This window comes from Saccoglossus kowalevskii, chromosome 14, assembly GCF_978046115.1.
Source record: "Saccoglossus kowalevskii chromosome 14, keSacKowa6.1, whole genome shotgun sequence".
NCBI classification, from domain to species: Eukaryota; Metazoa; Hemichordata; class Enteropneusta; family Harrimaniidae; genus Saccoglossus; species Saccoglossus kowalevskii.
Window position 1 is genome coordinate 29,472,817 of NC_140654.1, and position 17,175 is coordinate 29,489,991.

The 17,175-nt window shown below is 39.8% G+C and overlaps 1 protein-coding gene across 1 annotated transcript in view; it reads left to right on the forward strand.

Moving 5' to 3' along the window:
• The first annotated feature begins 1,064 nt into the window (after positions 1-1,064).
• The window catches only part of LOC144342566 (uncharacterized), a 38,521-nt gene continuing 22,410 nt past the window's right edge, over positions 1,065-17,175 (forward strand). The window contains exons 1-11 of the mRNA XM_085507593.1: positions 1,065-3,598; positions 3,800-3,945; positions 4,083-4,236; positions 4,700-4,998; positions 5,271-8,895; positions 9,026-10,837; positions 11,008-11,169; positions 11,559-11,942; positions 12,868-13,164; positions 14,036-14,348; positions 16,746-16,872. Coding sequence (XP_085363719.1) covers positions 1,231-3,598; positions 3,800-3,945; positions 4,083-4,236; positions 4,700-4,998; positions 5,271-8,895; positions 9,026-10,837; positions 11,008-11,169; positions 11,559-11,942; positions 12,868-13,164; positions 14,036-14,348; positions 16,746-16,872 — 9,687 coding nt within the window. The 5' untranslated portion in view covers positions 1,065-1,230. The remainder of the gene's footprint in view (positions 3,599-3,799; positions 3,946-4,082; positions 4,237-4,699; positions 4,999-5,270; positions 8,896-9,025; positions 10,838-11,007; positions 11,170-11,558; positions 11,943-12,867; positions 13,165-14,035; positions 14,349-16,745; positions 16,873-17,175) is intronic.

Consider the following 17,175-nt stretch of genomic DNA (forward strand, 5'->3'; position numbering starts at 1 on the left):
TTGGCATTACGTGGACTCCCAGCAGAAGGTTGGGACTCTGCAGGAGGAGCAGGAGGCAGTGTGCTGATAGAAACATTGAATATGACTGGGCATGGTGACATTACCGTACATGGAGGGGCAGGTACAGGCCGTGGAGGAGGTGGTGCAGGTGGGCGCATTGGGATACACTGCCAGTGGAGATTTCAGTATGGTGGGCGATTTGTCAATTATGGTGGTAAGGGTGGCAATGGAAATCGTGTTCATCATGGAGGTGCAGCTGGAACAACATATAAAGAGGAGAATTATAGAGAACTGGAATACAGACATAAAAAGTATGATAAAGTTTACAATGTAACTTACTTAGCTGTGGATCATACTTATATACACATGGATAATGATGGCAAAGTTGTACCTGTAGCCACAATGATTATGGAGGACTATAGAGTGGAATATGAATTTGATGAATTAGAAATCACAAGTGCTGCTAGGTGCGTCTTCTATCATCCAGATAACACAACCCAAGTGGAACTTATTGCTCACAAATTTATAGGAGACAGAACTGGCCAGTTGCATATACAGCTCAACCAAACTGCATATATTGAAATAGTTGAATCAGAAACCAACAAGACATTAGCACCTGTAAGCTACATAACAGATGCAGGATCTGAACTGATTCTACCTGAAGAGTTTCATATTCACGGAACAAATAGTACATTTGGTGGATTACTGACTGGCGTGTTGCATCTCTATATTGAAGACCAAGCACATGTCATATTTGAATCAACTGCCCAAACTGCAAAGATTGAGAATAGAGAGTATGTTCATGTAACAACCCCAGGAAACTTCTCCTTCGGAACAATTACTGTGAAAAAAGGTGGTGCAGCTGGATTTCAAAGAATAACGCACACAATGAGCATTGAAAGTGCTGAACTGAGAGTTAAATATCAAGGAAACTTATTCATGAATCATGCTGTAGTGTATTCCACCTATGCGTGGATTGAAAGCCAAGGTGTATTTCATCTTGATGGACATGGTTACAAATCTGAAAGTGGACCAGGAGCTGGAAGAACTCACAATGGAACTGGGTATGGAGCTGGCCATGGAGGAGAAGGTGGTGGACCTGATATAACACTTGTAGGTCAACCTTACAACTCTGTGTATACACCGCTTGAACTTGGTAGTGGTGGTGGAAATGGTGCTGGAGCTGGTGGTGCTGGAGGTGGATCCCTTCATTGGAAGACAAGTCATAATATGGTTCTCAATGGATTACTGTCAGCTAAGGGATTAAAGGGGAGTGGTGGCAATGCAGGTGCGGGGAGTGGTGGTAGTATACTTATTGAAACAACAAACATGACAGGACATGGAGAAGTAAATGTTGCAGGTGGCGATGGATCTGATCAAGGTGGGGGAGGTGCTGGAGGCAGAATTGGTATTCACTGCAGATGGAGGTATACATATGGAGGGTTGTTCACAGACTTTGGGGGAAGCGGATCATCTGGTTATATCCTTTCACATGGCGCTGCTGCCGGGACTGCTTATATTGAAGAAAATATGCGCCCACTGAAATACAGAGAAGCCAAGTATTTGAAAGAATACAACACAACTATACTGGATGTAGATCACAAATACTTACATGTAGACAACATTGGGTTAAAAGTACCAGTAGCATCAATGTTAATGGAGGAAAACACACTTGAATATGAATTAAATGAAATGGAATTAACTGGATCCGCTCGTCTTATCATATATCACCCAACAGGTGGAAAAGTAACTGTTATTGTCCATAGGTTTATTGGGGATAAAACAGGACAATTACATATTCGCAATGATCAGATCGTTTATGTTGAATATGTTGAGTCATTTAACAACAGAACTGAAGCCCCCTGTAGTTACATAATAGACTATGGTGCTGAAATTGTAATGCCATTTGAAGTGCGCTTACATGGTACAGACACACTTATAGAAGGCTTGCTCACTGGTGTGCATCATTTGTTCATTGAACAAGGTGCCAAAGTGGAATTTACATCAACAGCTCAAACTGCCATGCTGGAGCAAAGACATTATGCCCACATTACTGAAGAAGGTAACTTTACAATGCCTCAAATAATTGTTAATTATGAGGGACAGATTGCATTTACCCAATATGCAAATGAGATGATTGTCCACACTGCATTTTTGGAAATCAAATACAAAGGATTGGTACTGATGAATAATGCATTGATTGATTCCGATAAAGCAGATCTTGAGAGTGAAGGTGTTTTATCCTTAGATGGGCGAGGGCTTATCAATGATGAAAATGTAACATCTGGACATGGTGGAGGACATGGTGGTCTTGGTGGAGGCACAAACAGTTCTGGTGGAGGGATTTCCTATGGTTCAGTGTTTAAACCTACAGATCCTGGTAGTGGAGGGGGTTTTGGTAATACTGGACCAGGAGGGGCTGGTGGTGGTGTATTATTCTGGAAAATAGGAACATTGATTCATCTCAATGGTCTGATAACAAACCGTGGGCTGGATGGTAAGGATACTGGTTCTGGTGGTGGTTCCGGAGGGGGAATTGTCATTGAAGCTACAAATATTACTGGACATGGAGAGATTAATGTAGATGGAGGTGATGGTAATGGTACTGGTTCTGGTGGCTCTGGTGGAAGAATTGGCATACATATTCGGCATAAGAATACATATGATGGAAGTTACAATGCAAGAGGAGGTGCAGCTGGGATGTCACATTCAGCACCAAACTATGGCAGTGGTGGCCCCGGAACTGTCTTCAAGTATGAATCTAATCGTGGCCCACAATACAGAGAAATTAAATACCATGATCCTACTACAAACATTACAGAATATATTCCTGAGCATACTGCTCTAAAGATCGATGACAGTGATTTAGATTCTGATAATCCAGCAATGGTTATGGAAGATGGCACTGTATTATATGAGTTTAACGAGGTTCAGGTTAGAGGGCACTCTCTGGTGCAATTCTACCACCCAGCAACTGCTGTCAATGTGACTGTAATAGCACATGAACTGATTGGTGATAAGTCAGCGCAAATTTTAATCAGGAACCGACAACGATTATTTGTTCATATTGTTGAATCTACTCATACATATCTTGAGGTGCCATGTGGTATCCATGTACATGACGGTGGGGAGGTTGTGCTACCTACTACAGTTATTATGCAAGCTGAGGTGTTGAAACTGGACGGGAGAATGACTGGTGTTGAACAACTAATTCTAGAAAGGGATGGGACACTTCACCTAGGAGGTACAGCTCACACTTCAGATCTTCCAAATAGAGCAGATTGGTATGCTGATGAACCATTTGAGCCATACACCGCTGGACTCATTGACATTGGTAGGTTGTATATAAACAACCAAGGACGTTTGATAATTGATACCAACCCAGTAAGACCTCGGCTTGATATTGGTAATTTCATAATGAAAAAAGGAGCTTTCGTTGACTGTGATACACACAATGTTGAGATATTCGCTGGAAGGATGTTACTTGAGTCTGGAAGTGAGATGACAGCAAGTGGTGCAGGACATCCAGCTAATGAAGGTCCTGGTCACGGATCATTCTCGGCGGTCGGTGGATCAGGAGCTGGATATGCATCAAAAGGTATGTATAACCATAAGGCACAAAATTCATGAAGGGACAATGTAATTTCTTAGTTGTTTGATATACATGCTTTTTTGTCTCCTGTTTCATGTGCCCATATTGAGGTTTTCTCATCACCAATGAATTTAAAACTACCTGAATGTACTTTAAGGGTCATGCTTACATTTGAAACTTATTCCCTAATAATTGTGTTCTTCAAAGGTGGCAGTGCGACATGTGATCCAACCCCCTGTTTAACTGGTGGTGTTGCATATGGTACCATATTCCGGCCAGATGACATAGGAAGTGGTGGTGGTGGACCAAATGCTGGTGCTGGAGGTGGTGCAATATATATAAATGTTGGCAGTGTAAGTTACACAAATTATCAAAATTGTCAACTATTATTATATGCTTATAGGTGCCATTCATATTGGTATGTAGTGTACAGGTAAATTTATTAATCTTCTACTCCATGTCTCTATTTATCGCACTATTTTACCAATAGGATTTCATTTTGGATGGTTTAATATCAACACATGGATTAAATGGTGAATCTCTTGATGCTGTCAACTTCAGCGGAGCTGGCAGTGGTGGCAGTGTTCTCATTGACACAACAGTGTTAATTGGTTATGGTACAATTACTAGTAATGGAGGGACTGGTAAGAATTATCATTTGTGGGAAATAGTTTCTTTTGTACCCACCCTCCTAACCATAATTTTATCCTTCTTTTCCAACACTCCTATTCAATTGTCTATGCCTCCTCTAGATAACTATAGACCTTAAGAGGGCATATGTAATGAATTTGGGGAATGCTGGAAGGTAGGGTTAGAGATAGGGGTAGGGGTACAAAAGAAAAAGGTGTGTGCATCTAGAAATGTATTTATTACAGTCTATATGGACATAAGATGCTTGGTACTACTAAACTGTTTCACAAATATTGCAAGACTACTTTTCAAATGTTGCAAGGCTACTTGATTTATTGTATATACCTACTTCAGCTGTACTGTATTTTGTGTATGTTTCTCTCAAAATTATTGTTGGAACATTCACTAGGTATTTACTGAAGGTAGTTTATGGGGGAGTGCTTGCATCACATAACATCCAAGCATTTTTCAATGCAGGTTTCCAGTCTGGTGGAGGCAGCGGGGGACGAATAGCTCTTCACATCACAGAGTCAACTGTATTCAAAGGGACTTTAACAGCTGTTGGTGGAGATGGATCTGATCCTGGATCCCCTGGTACAGTATATATACAAGAGACTATTGGTGAATATGGTACAGGAATACTCTATGTTGACAATCTTAACAGGGGAGATGCTACTTCATGCAGTTACCCAGTAGAGATGGATGAAAATGGGCTGCGGGATTTCAATTTGGGTCATGTATACTTGCTTAGAAGAGCATGTCTTGCCATTAAAGAGGTGAGTCAATTTAAATATACCAAATGCCAAAATGTGATAGCGTAGATGATAGGTGGCACAAGTTCATAAGTATACAAATCTGTGCAAGTAGAAAATTGCCATTGAAAGATATTTGAAAGTATATGTCAAAGCAATGCACTGATTATTTTAACATATATGTGCAGATAAAGTTAACTGCATTTGAAGTTAGACATGTGCATGTAGAATGACAGAATTATAGTCGTTTCAGTTCTTGTTTTATATTTATATCCATAATATTCATTGATTTTCAGCATTCAAGTGGAACTTCATCATTGAAGATTGGCAAAGTCACCGGCGATGGGAGTGGCATCATAACATCTAGAAACAATGATATTGTGCACATTGAACCCACTGAAATAAAATCATACCTACCTGGAGTAATCACCATATCCACTCTGGGTGGAGTGGTAATGCCACCAAAGACAACTATTAGGGATATACTGCTAGCTCATGGTGCTCTTTTTGGTCTTGAGGAAATGTCTATAAAAGGAGATGTATCACTATACAAATCAGGATACAGTACTTGCCAAAATTGCTCTGAATCCAGCTTTGAAAGGGGACAATATTGGTTGGGTTCGGTTACTGTGAAGCATGGAGGCAAGCTGAACATACAATCTGGTATTGCTGGCAGCACCAGTAACTCGGTTCAAATTATAACTTCTGAAATGTTTGAAGTAGAATATAATGCAGTAGTTGAGCTGTTTGATTCTTTAACTGTGTACTCTAAGGATATGAAGACAGAGTTAAAAAGCAAGATTGATGGAGATTACAATGGACATAGTGGTGGTCTTGGACTGGGAACTGGTGGTACGTGTGGTAGTGGTGGTGGTGGTGGAGGCCATGGTGGTTTAGGGGGTGCAGCTGGAGGTGATGGAACTACTTCTAATTGTGACTCTCAAGGTTCTGTGTATGGTGACAGTTGTTTACCAGTATATACAGGAAGTCGAGGTGGTTATGATGCACATACTTATGCACCTGGAAGTGGTGGAGGAGCTGTTCGACTAATAGGAGATAGAGTGGTTGAAATTGAAGGCACTGTCTCAATGCTTGGACAGGCTGGTGAAAATGGGGCTGGTGGTGCCAGTGCTGGGTCAGTGTGGTTGGATGGCAGATATATGGATGGATGGGGGAATTGCATTGCAGATGGAGGCTCAGCTGATCGACACTCTTATACCTGTAATTTCAGGACTTGTTGGCACTATGGTGGTGGAGGTGCAGGCGGTCGAATTAGAACTGTTTCACAATTCCCACACATCGTCATTGAAAGTAGGCGTAGAGTTACTGGAGGCAGCTCATATAATCAAATTAGAAATGGTCAAAGTGGTACCCTTTGTGAAACCGGTGTTCAGTGTAATGATCATGGTACCTGGGATTCTGAGAATAACACTTGCCACTGTGACAGTAATTATGTCGGATTCAACTGCCAAATATACTGTAATACTGAAACCACGTGCAGTGGGCATGGTACCTGCACTCACGATGGTGGATGTGAGTGTTATTATGGATTTATTGGATATAGATGTGAATACCTATGTGATTCTAACAACACATGCAGTGGGCATGGCACATGCAGCGCCCATGGTGAATGTATATGTGATCCATGTTATGAGGGTGATGATTGCTCTGTCTTGTGTTCTGGAAATGGACAGTGTATCGATGGTGAATGTCAGTGCAATCCATGCTTTATTGGAAGTAACTGCAATTCTGAATGTAACCAGCACGGGTCATGCTTTAACTTTACACAATGTGAATGCGACTATGGCTGGAGTGGTAATTTCTGTACCATAGCATCCTGCCCAGGAGACTCATTGCAATGTTCTGGACATGGCATATGTAATTCAGCTATTCATACATGCTACTGTGAGCCAGGATGGATTGAAGATGACTGTTCTGAAGCTGACTGTCCTGGTGATCCAAACTGTTTTGATAGAGGTTACTGTAACTACACTGTGGAGCCTCATCAGTGTCAGGACTGTGACACTGGTTGGATGGGATTGGACTGCAATGATGTTTGCTTGCATGGTGTACAGAAACCAATGGATAGTGGGGTATGTGTATGTGATCCATGCTGGATGGGAAGGAACTGTGACTTACTATGTTCAGGGTTTGGACATTGCGACAATGACACTCAAACATGTGCTTGTAGTTTTATAACTGGACGCTGGGGTGACTATTGTGAAATTCTTGGTTGTCCCGGTATTGGCACGCCTTGTTCTGGACATGGAGATTGCAACAGTGCATTGAATGAATGTGATTGCTATGGTGGGTGGATAGATATTGGTTGTCAGGTACCAGATTGTCCAGGTGAGCCAGACTGTGCTGGACGTGGATACTGCAACCCTGAATATGACCCTCCAATTTGTCAGAACTGTTCTATTGGATATATGGGACCAGCTTGTGAGGATCCATGTGTACATGGTATTCAGACACCCATGGACAGTGGATTTTGCAATTGTACATCTGGATGGACTGGGGTTGGCTGTGATGTAGCATGTTCAAACCATGGTGTCATAATTGATGGTACATGTGAATGTTATTACGAAGAAGGATGGAAGGGAGAACTTTGTGATATACCTGGTTGTCCTGGAGCATTTGGACTTGATTGCAGTGGACATGGTGACTGCAACAGTGTAATACCCAAATGTACATGTAAGCCTGGTTGGTTAGGCATTGGTTGTGAAGATCCTGACTGTCCCGGAGAACCTGATTGTATGGATCGTGGCTACTGTAACTCTACTTTTGACCCTCCAGTATGTCAGAACTGCAGTGTAGGTTGGATGGGTGCATCATGCGAAGATCCATGCATTCATGGTATCCAACAGCCAATGGATAGTGGTATATGTGTCTGCCATCCTGGATGGGTTGGATCGGGGTGTGATGTGGAGTGCTCATTTAATGGTCATATTATTAACGATTCTTGTGTCTGTGATATTGGTTGGAGGGGTGTAATGTGTGATGTTCCAGGATGTCCCGGAGATGATATTGATTGCACAGGACACGGAGAATGTAACACAGGGACGCATGAATGTGTCTGTTACAATGGATGGCTTGGAGATGCTTGCGCGATACCAGACTGCCCAGGGACACCTGATTGCCATGGAAAAGGACACTGTAATACAACTGTAGATCCACCAGTTTGTACAAACTGCCATCATGGATGGATGGGTACTGATTGCAATGATCCTTGCACACATGGTATCCAGTTACCCATGGATAGTGGCAATTGTGTGTGTGATGCATGCTACTCTGGAAGAGGTTGTACCAGTGAATGTATGGGGAATGGTGTCTGTCAAAATGACACATGCCAATGTGTTGCTGGCTGGAGAGGGGATCTTTGTGAGATACCTGGGTGTCCTGGAGATGGGATTGATTGCAGTGGTCATGGAGACTGCAATAGTGCCTTACATGTATGTTTCTGTCATCCCGGATGGAAAGGAGATGGTTGTGCAATCCCGGACTGTGCACAGGACTGCAATGAGCGTGGCTTCTGTAACAGCACAGGGAGAACAACACCAGTGTGTACAGACTGTGATGTAGGTTACATGGGTGCTGCATGTGAAGAACCATGCACCTATGGTGTTCAGTATCCAATGGACAGTGGCTTCTGTCTATGTGAAAAATGTTACACTGGATATAACTGCGATGTGCAATGTTCTAATAATGGTAAATGTACATTTGGGGTCTGTGAATGTGACATTCATCCTGGAAACTCCTGGCTGGGTCCAAACTGTGAACTGAAAGGTTGTCCTGGAGAAGATGCATCTTGTAATGCACATGGTGATTGTAACTCTGCTACTCAGAAATGTATATGTTACCCTGGTTGGACGGGACAGGACTGTAGCATACCTGATTGCCCTGGAATACCAAGCTGTACAGGTGAGATATGTTTTATTTTGTTTTTCAGCTCAAGCTCAAAAACATGTTGAATACTTTCATGTGATTCACTGTTGTATCTCAAATAAATGAATGAATTTATAATTTATGTTCATATTTTTGTTTATAAAAGGTCATGGTGAATGTCAGGAAACTATCCCCAGACAGTGCTTGTGTTACAGTAAATGGGCTGGAGCAGCTTGTGAAATACCTTGTGTGAATGGCAAGAACTATGGCTATGAATGTGTATGTGAAGCATGCTACACTGGTACAGGATGTAATGAGATATGTAATGGATATGGTCAATGTAACGATTCTCAGTGTGACTGTGATTTTGATACTGGATATAGAGGAGAATTCTGCCAAATACCTGGTTGTCCCGGACATGGTGTTGACTGTTCCAATCATGGTTCCTGTAACTTGGCAACATTTGAGTGTTTGTGTCAACCTGGTTGGAAAGGAATTGGTTGTCATCTGCCAGATTGTCCAGGCAGTCCTGACTGCCATGGAAGAGGAACTTGTCTATATCCTGATGAGGGGCAGGATCCCATATGCGATTGTGAGCTTGGTTGGATGGGTGATGGTTGTGAGTTACCATGTAAATTTGGAATACCAGAAAGATCAGATAATGGCAACTGGTTTTGTCACTGCAATGAGCCATGTTACAATGGTCTTGGATGTGATTTGCTGTGTTCTAATCAGACTACAGCTCTATGTATAAATGATACTTGTGACTGTGGATTTGAAGGTGGTAGAGGTGAATTTTGTGAAGTTGGTGGATGTCCTGGAGAACAAGGACTTGACTGCACAGGTCATGGTGAATGCAATCTTGCCACTGGAATTTGTTTTTGTGATTCTGGCTGGGTCGGCCTTGGATGTGAGATTCCTGATTGCCCTGGAACACCAGATTGTAACGAGAGAGGTGTCTGTGACCCTAGTGATCCAACATATTGTCGCAATTGTACAGATGGGTGGATGGGAGCAGCATGTGAAATACCATGTGTTTATGGCATCCAAGATCCAATGGATTCTGGCAACTGTTCCTGTGAACCATGCTATCATGGTGTTTCCTGTGACATGATGTGTGCCAGTGTTGGCAACTGCACTGATGATGGCTACTGTGTATGCCCATTTGAAGGTGGCAGAGGCACGTTTTGTGATGAACCTGGATGTCCAGGATATGGGGAGGATTGTACTGGTCATGGTACTTGTATACTTGGACAATGTTTGTGTAATGAAGGCTGGGTTGGGATTGGCTGTGAAGAACCTGATTGTCCTGGTGATCCTGACTGCAATAATAGAGGCATATGTTATACAAGTACTGCTATACCAGAGTGTCAGGATTGCATTGAAGGATGGATGGGCCCTGCTTGTGAGATTCAGTGCGGACCCGAGCATGGACAACAAGATCCACCAAACAGTGGAACATGTAAATGTAAAAATGATTGCTGGCATGGTATAAGTTGTCATGACTTCTGCAGTTCTAGAGGAGAGTGTGTCAATGGCACATGTGACTGTGCTCATGAAGCTGGACTAAATGCAGGATGGTGGGGAATGTACTGTGAGGAACAGGGATGTCCCGGAATCGAAGAACCCTGCACTGGACATGGTTATTGCAACCCAGCAGGTCATCAGTGTATTTGCAACACTGGATGGGTTGGCAGTGGATGTCATATACCAGATTGTCCTGGTGAACCAGACTGTAATGCAAGGGGTACATGTGACAGAAGCTATGATCCACCAACCTGTACCAATTGTGATGATGGATGGATAGGTGCTGCATGTGAATTACCATGTGTCAATGGAACAGCACAGCCAGATTTCACTTGCTTATGTCACCCATGCTATGGTGGTGCAGGATGTAATCAAGAATGTAATAACCATGGTAGCTGCATTGACAACACTAACAGTAACCAGACATGTGACTGTGACGTGTCATGGTGGGGTAAGTATTTCTCAAGGCACTACTTTATTTTTATGTCACTGCATTGCGCATACATCATTATTGTGTGATACTTTAACAAATGACTATAACCAACATTAAAAATGGCAAGGTAAATAGAATTCATGTCTTTTCCTTTCCCTGAGTCAGTGTCATTCATATTTTACACTCAGGTGATACATGTACTGTTCGTGGTTGTCCAGGAGTTGGTGAAAGCTGTTCAAAGCACGGTTTCTGTAATGTCAATGATCAAGAGTGCTATTGCTATTCTGGATGGAAAGGGAATGATTGCAATACACCAGATTGTCCTGGAACACCTGATTGTAGTGATAGAGGTAATATCCATTATCTAATATATTGTTTATATCAGCTAATTATATCGCCTCTCAAAATTATGTTGAAACATTTTTTCCTGGCAGTTTTGAAAGCATTTGGCATTAATAGGAAATTACACACATATAGAAATATAAATTATATAAACTAATGAGATGATGCAACTTTCAGGGAACCTTGTATGGTCGATCTGCAGTTATGTTATGCTCAACTGGTGTTAGTTGCATCCCACTAATGATATTACGGTGGGAGTATCGTCACTCAGCCTTGTCATATCTGAAATATGTTTATAATGCATTTCATGTATGGTTTGCACTTGAGAAAAAAAACATCTAATGTCCAGCACTAAAATATACAGCCTATCATAAAAAATTATTTTGTTATTTTTTAGGTTTCTGTAATGGAACATATGAGCCTCCAATGTGTATCTGTGATGATGGCTACATGGGTGAGAAATGTCATATACCATGTATTCATGGAGAACAGTCACCTCCCAATAGTGGCATTTGTGTATGTGATCCCTGTTACTCTGGTATGAGCTGTGATACCCAGTGTTCCAATCATGGTAGCTGCATAAATAATTCCTGTGTCTGTGAAACTGGTTATAAAGGTGACAGTTGTCATTATCTAGACTGTCCAGGTGATCCGGACTGTTCAGAACGTGGTACTTGTGTAAGACGAAGTGGATCATCTATATGTATATGTAATCCTGGGTTTGATGAAGATGATTGTTCTGTAATGGTATGTCCCGGTACACCACAATGCAATGATAGAGGTAATATACAGTATGTCTTGTATCTGCAGATAGATATTCAGCATTTAGGGCTGTCAAACCCTAAAATGGGAAATGTATGTCATTTTAGCTGGTGCTGACTCCCTCACTAAAAGTGCAAACTCCTGTACTAGTTCTGTTCATTGAGTTTGGTATATCTGTGGAGGCTTTTAGTAGATTTTAACCTGCAAAATTGGTCATAACAAATTGACTATAATAATAGTATGCACTGGTTCATACTATCCCCATGCTGATAATTTTCCCTATTTACACGCAAAAGTATTATTCAAATAATTAGCATTTCCCCAAATATGTCGATGGGCTTATTTCTTTTGCGATGACGACATACTGGTTATAATATGAACAATAATGAATATCGAATAAATACATTAAGTTTGGTACATAAGGCTAATATACCTTCAAATCTTAATGCATACTATGTGGTGGGGACCGGTAACTTTATGTAATAAAGGGAGGTCGTAGTCGTGGAAGACCCCTTCTGATATTTTAGGGGGAAAAAAATTGCCTCGATGCAATACTTTTGGAATCAATTCGACCGGAAATATTTTTTTTTCAAGGCCATATTTGAGTCATAGAATTATGGTATCTATAACTGGAAATTTTTGTACAAATTAATTTAATTCATATTGTTATTCACACCACAGTTATTTGCTCATGTAACTTTGAATGAGCCTGCAGGTAGTTGCCGTATTTGAACAGAATATCACGCACAAATATCCTATTTATTTTTGGCAGAGGGGGGCTTTGTCCCCATGCGCATAGATTAACTAACTTTATTTTCAGTACTCACATTTAAGAAGACAAATATTATGGTGTTCAAACAGCTTTCCTCTTCATACAAATGACAGTTTATGAACTTTTTTGCTTTGCATATTTTAAATACTTGATTATTATATACATAATACAGGATCCTGTGAACTGATTAGTAACACTCCACAGTGTAACTGTCAGCATGGATTTGATGGGAATGCATGTGAGCTGTGTCTACCTCGGTATGATGGGACCCATTGTGAACATTGCATTGATGGATACATAGGATGGAACACTGACTGTGGTGTGTTTTGCCTACATGGATATGCTACTGAGACTGGAGGTGATCTGTGTGAATGTTATGCTGATGAAACCAGTGGATTCTGGACTGGTGCTAGTTGTAACGAGTGCATTGAAGGTTGGGGATTACCGGACTGTAAGGGATGTGGTGCAAGTACGTAAATATGCTTTGGAAATAACTTGATTCCAGCGTTTCCTGAATCATGAATGCTTGTCTCAATCTGATCAAATTCTGTGTGGGGGAAAGCTGTCATGTTATAATCAAAGGTTCAATCTAAATTTGTTATTGATTAGTTTGAATAGGTCATGCCAATCGTGTGATATTTGTATTCCCTATTGTTATGTATAATATGAGGTTATTACAAGAATATTTCAAAGTATGCACAAAGACAGTACAGTATCGACCAACGGTCAGCAGAGGTTGATGCGCGGCGTACTGTCTGAGTGCATACTTTGAAGTATTCTCGTAATAATCTTATTAGTATACATCTTTCCCTTACAAGGAGACATCATGGAATGCCAAAATCAGCGAACTTCTTTGTGTGAAGGCCGGTCAAACTCTGGTGGCAGCCATGTTCGTTTTTATTATTAGAGGACGCTTACACGCGTAATCATTCCATAATTGGAATTCACATGTCCTTATATGGTAGGATGAAATAACCCGTAAAATACCACAAAATTATTGCACGCTGTAACTTATGGCATTACGGTGACAGATGTATAATAATAACTGTTATTAAATCTGGTTTGCCCATTCACTTTGGTAATACAAATATTTTCATTCATGGTATTATAGTACTGTCTTGTTTTTTTGTTTCTTCTATAACATTTATGTGAATACTTACAACTAACATACAGTTAATTCTATGATTATCAGACAATTTTCAAATTAGATAACATGAATTCTATCATTCTTAAACGTTTTCCAACAACAAATTGCCTTTCAAATAACTAGGTAATATTTTTTCATCATAATCAATTTGAATTTTTAATTCAGCTCAAACTTTCAATCAATCTTGTTTTAGGTTTTGTTGGTCGTGGCCATTGTGATATTCGATGTGAAGCTAACCAGGGTAGGTACAGAGATCCCTCAGATGGGCAAGGAGGCAAGGAATCTGTGATACCAGTACTACAGTGTGTGTCAGTCAGTGATGATGGTGATGGTTATGTCGCATGGCTTGGATATGATAATAATAACCAGCATAATGTGTACATTCCCATTGGTGCTGATAATAGATTTGAAATCAACAATGAACATGGTAGCAGCATAGCCTATGAGAATATGGGTCAGCCTACCAAGTTTAAACCAGGACAGATGAGGAGCGTGTTTTTCATTATGTATGTATGCACACTTAATTGCAAATCATTTTGGACACTTAAAAACTATTGGCTAACATGATGATCACTCACACAATAGTGGCCATTTTGGCACTTAAAATAATATTCTTCATTATTTTGGGCACTTATAAACTATTGGCCATTATTTTGAACACTTAAAAAACTATTTACCATTATTTCCATTACTTAGATGTAATTGACCATTATTCCGGGCAACTATTGACCATAGTTTTGGGTGATTAAAAACTATTGACCATTGTTTTGGGTGATTAAAAACTATTGACCATTGTTTTGGGTGATAAAACTATTGACCATTGTTTTGGGTGATTAAAAACTATTGACCATTGTTTTGGGTGATTAAAAACTATTGACCATTGTTTTGGGTGATAAAACTATTGACCATTGCTTTGGGTGATTAAAAACAATTGACCATTGTTTTGGGTGATTAAAAAATATTGACCATAGTTTTGGGTGATTAAAAACTATTGACCAATGCTTTGGGTGATTAAAAACAATTGACCATTGTTTTGGGTGATTAAAAACTATTGACCATTGTTTTGGGTGATTAAACTATTGACCATAGTTTTGGGTGATTAAAAACTAACGACCATTGTTTTGGGTGATTAAAAACAATTGACCATTGTTTTGGGTGATTAAAAATATGGACCATTGTTTTGGATGCTTAAAAAAATATTACCCGTTATTTTGGGCACTCATACATGTATTCTATTAGTTATTATTTTGGACTGTTAAAAATTATTATCCATTATTTTGGACACTTAAACAAGTGACCATTACTTTAAGCATTATTTTGGGCATTTTTTTTGGTGTTCAAAAAACTTGGCCATTATTGTGTTGTGCTAAAATAATATTAGACATTATTTTGAGATTTATATAGTGTTGGCCACTTAAAATATATTGGCACTATTTGGGCACTTATATTCTATTGCCCATTATTTCAGCCACTTTTTACTTATGTTTTCCCTGTGTGCGTCCGTGTGTCCGTGCGTCCGTGATCACCTGTATCTCATGCATGGGCCGCTTAAGTTCAAACTTCACTCATACATCACACATTATATGGGACATATGCACATGCATTTATTTCGTGATCCGATGTACGATAGCCGAATAGCGGCCATTTTAAGGCTGAAAATGCATCAAAATCGCATATTTTCACCATTATGGACCCGGATCTCAGTTATGCATGGACGGATTTTGTTTAAATTTGGTACATACATTAAACATAATAGGACCTTGATACACATCATTTTTGGGGGGGGGGGGTCGGGTTTGAAATGGTCGACTGGCGGCCATTTTGTTTTAAAGAATTCAGTTCTGGATCCGTATCTGAGACATGCCTGGATTGATCGATTTCAAACTTCACACACACAAGGTACATCATGTCACAATAATGTATGTGCATTTGTTTCATGATCTCATAAACGATAGCCAAATGGCGGCCGCTTTAAGGCCGAAAATGCATTGAAATCGTACATTTTCATCATTCCAGACCCAGAACTCAGTTATGCATGGACGGATTTTGTTCAAATTTGGTACATACATTAAACATAATAGGACCTTGATGCACGTCATTTTTTTTCGGATCGCATCAAAATCACGTATTTTCACAATTCCGGAACAGGATCTCAGTCATGCATGGATGGATTTTGTTCAGATTTAGTACAATGTGTTGTACATATGCAGGTGCATTTCGGATCAGAACACTGAAAGTGGTCTGAGATTTCGGTCATGATCTTTGAATGTATATGTCACTCAAATATGAACGGAACGGGGACGTGTCATTAACAATGACTTGTCAACTGGGGACTGTTGTTTGGAGCACTTCAAAGTAGTGACCATTATTTTAAGCACTTGGAAATTAATGTCCATTGTTTTGGACACTTGTAGACTTTTCGTTTAGTTGTGACTTTTAGTTGTGACAATTAGTTTAACTGCTACAGATAGTAATTAATTTTCCAATTTAATAATATCCCGGGGGAGTTATCACCTACATATGCATCAGGTGGCCATAGTGTGTCATTGTTTACAAACAAGCATCCACCCATGAGCCTTTGCCTGCCTGCAACTAAAATTATTTAGTGTTATAATTTTTGTCTCTCAAAACATGATTTTGATTTCAATGTGGTTTTATACATTAGAAATGAAGTGTAATATGTTGACTATGATGATAATTATAGATAATAAATTTACCCTTTATCCTAATTTTAAGAGAAAAATCATAGGATCATGATGTTTTGATGAACATAATCACTACATCGGTTTTATTGGAACTAATCAGTGGCCACAACTTAATTGAATCTCAGAATTATAATTTGTTTTCAATTTTAAAATGCTATTTGTATGGTATGTCAATAATCATATTGTTTATATACTTAGTATACCAGATGAGGAGACTGAGTACACCTGGAATATCGCATATACATTATCCAATCAAGTGTATAGAACATCAATAAAATACAACAGTGGGGTAGAATGCACTGGTAATGAGTGGGAGGACAATCAGGTAAGACCAGTTAATCAGATTGCATTGTTCAGTTATAACAGTCTGGGCTTCTGTTATCCCTTCGGCAGTCGTCAATGTTGAAATATTTCATGTTGTCACATAAATTTGTATTATGCTAGATCCTAATATAAAGAGTATGTTATGTTACTGTTTGATCAAGTCTAAACAATTGTACATCATTGCCTTGAATCTCTCAATCATATTTTCAGTGACAGATAGGTTTCTTACTAGCCATTCTTAGGCTGAAGGAAACCAGCATATTTCATTTATTATCTCTCAGTCTGATATATAATTGATTAATCA